At 58.4% G+C, this 1,935-nt stretch overlaps 1 protein-coding gene across 1 annotated transcript; it reads left to right on the forward strand.

Moving 5' to 3' along the window:
* Positions 1-312: 312 nt before the first annotated feature.
* Positions 313-1,698, forward strand: EMH_0029310 (uncharacterized protein; the record flags this gene model as incomplete). The annotated part of the gene is made up of 1 exon (XM_013494269.1): positions 313-1,698. One exon carries the CDS (start codon positions 313-315, stop codon positions 1,696-1,698), a length of 1,386 nt encoding a protein of 461 aa, XP_013349723.1.
* Positions 1,699-1,935: the final 237 nt, after the last annotated feature.

Genomic DNA, 1,935 nt, shown 5'->3' on the forward strand with positions numbered 1-1,935 from the left:
CAGCAGCAACAGCAGCAACAGCAGCAGCAGCAGCAGAAGAGCCTTCAGTTTTAGACGGAATAAACACATACAGACATACACACGGATATATTTGGTGTTCTCTCTTCTGCTGCTGCTGCTGCTGCTGCTCCCTTGCTGCAGCAGCAGCAGCAGCAGCAGCACGGGAGACCGCTGCTGCTGCTGGGCCTCGATTTGTTTGGGGTGTAAAGACAGCTCTGCTGCTGCTGCGGCTGCTGCTGTTGTTGTTGTTGCTGCTGCTGCTGCTCTTGCTGCTGCTGCTGCTGCTGCTGCTGCAGCAGAGTCGGCACCGCCATGGCTGCAACTACGGCAGCAGAGAGGCGCAGGCCTCGTGTCTTGCTGCTGCTGCTGCAGCCGCTGCTGCTGCTGCTGCTGCTGCAGGGCTCTGGCGCTGCAGCATTTGCTGCTGGCCCTTCCCGCTGCTGCTGCCCCCCCAGGAGTTCTCACTTGGGTTTCGTGCTGCCTCCTGCTGCTGAATGCTCAGCAGCAGCAGCAGCAGCAGCAGCAGCAGCAGCAAAGGCAGCAGCAGCAAAAACAGCAGCAGCAGCAGCAGCAGGGGATTTCGAAACGGAGAGTTTGTTAGGGCCCGACCTGCAGCAAGAAGACCCATCCTGGATTCAGCAGCAGCAGCAGCAGCAGCAACCGCAGCAGCTGCTGCAGCAGCAGCAACGACCGCAGCAGCAGCTGCAGCAGCAGCAGCAGCAGCAGCAGAACAATTGGAATGAATGGGGGAGCAGCAGCAACTGGCGGCAGTCCTGGAGACCGAGGCGGCCGTGGGGTGTACGTGCAGCTGCTCGGCAGCAATACCCCCAGCAGCAGCAGCAGCAGCAGCAGCAGCAGCAGCAGTTTAGTGGTGCTGCAGCAGCTGAAGCAGCAGGAACCTATTGGAGGTACCCGCGCTGGCAGCGGCGACGCTCAGCAGCAGCAGCAGCAGCAGCAGCAGCAGCAGCAGCAGCAGGAGGGTATCAACGGCCGCCGGGTATGCGTAACCGTGCAGTACCGCAGCAACAGCAGCAGCAGCAGCAGCAGCAGCAGCAGCAGCAGCAGCAGTGGCTGGGGTCTGCGGGTATAGTTGGATCAGCAGCAGCAGCAGGAGCAGCAGGAGCAGCAGCAGCAGGAGGTGTGCGTGTACGTGAGATAGATGTAGGGTTGCTGCTGCAGCAAGACAAAGAACTGCAGCAGCAGATGGAAGCAGTGCTGCCGCTTAGCTTCTCTCTAAACACATTCGCAGATATAGTCGAGGGCAGCAGGCGGCAGCACTTGCTGCTGCTGCTGCGGCACCAGGGCCCAGCTCCTATACGCACGTCTCTCCCCGCTGCTGCTGCTGCTGCTGCTGCTGCTGCTGCTGCTGCTGGTGGGGCTGGCGGTGAGAAGGAGGAGGAGCAAGGGAAAGATGCAGCAGCAGCAGCAACAGCAGCAGCAGCAGCAGCAGCAGCAGCAGCAGCAACGCCAGTGGGTACCTGGTGGTTTCCTCTTAGCGCCTCATATGCTGCAGCACGAGAGATGCTACAAGCACAAGCAGAGCAGCAGCAGCAGCAGCAGCAGCAGCTGCAGCTGCAGCAGCAACTGCAGCAGCTGCACAGCAACATGCTGCTGCTGCAGCAGGAAGCAAAACAAAGAAGAAGGAGAAGAGAGATCCTAGCTGAAGCACTCGCTAGACACGGACTTGAAATAAAGTAGGGTTTAGGGTTTAGGGTTTAGGGTTTAGGGTTTTAGGGTTTAGGGTTTAGGGTTTAGGGTTTAGGGTTGCTTCTTCTTTTCTCTTTCTTTTTTTTTTTTGCTTCGATTGCTGTTGCTCTCATCACGCTAAAACTCTCTGATTCTGCTGCTGCTGCTGCTGCTGTTGCTGCTGCTGCTGCTGCTGTTGTTGCTGCTGCTGCTGTCGGTTTTAGCGCTGGTGGTGCTGCTGTTTGTTTT

The sequence above is a fragment of the Eimeria mitis genome, genomic scaffold, assembly GCF_000499745.2.
Source record: "Eimeria mitis Houghton genomic scaffold, Emh_scaff1096, whole genome shotgun sequence".
Classification (NCBI taxonomy): domain Eukaryota; phylum Apicomplexa; class Conoidasida; order Eucoccidiorida; family Eimeriidae; genus Eimeria; species Eimeria mitis.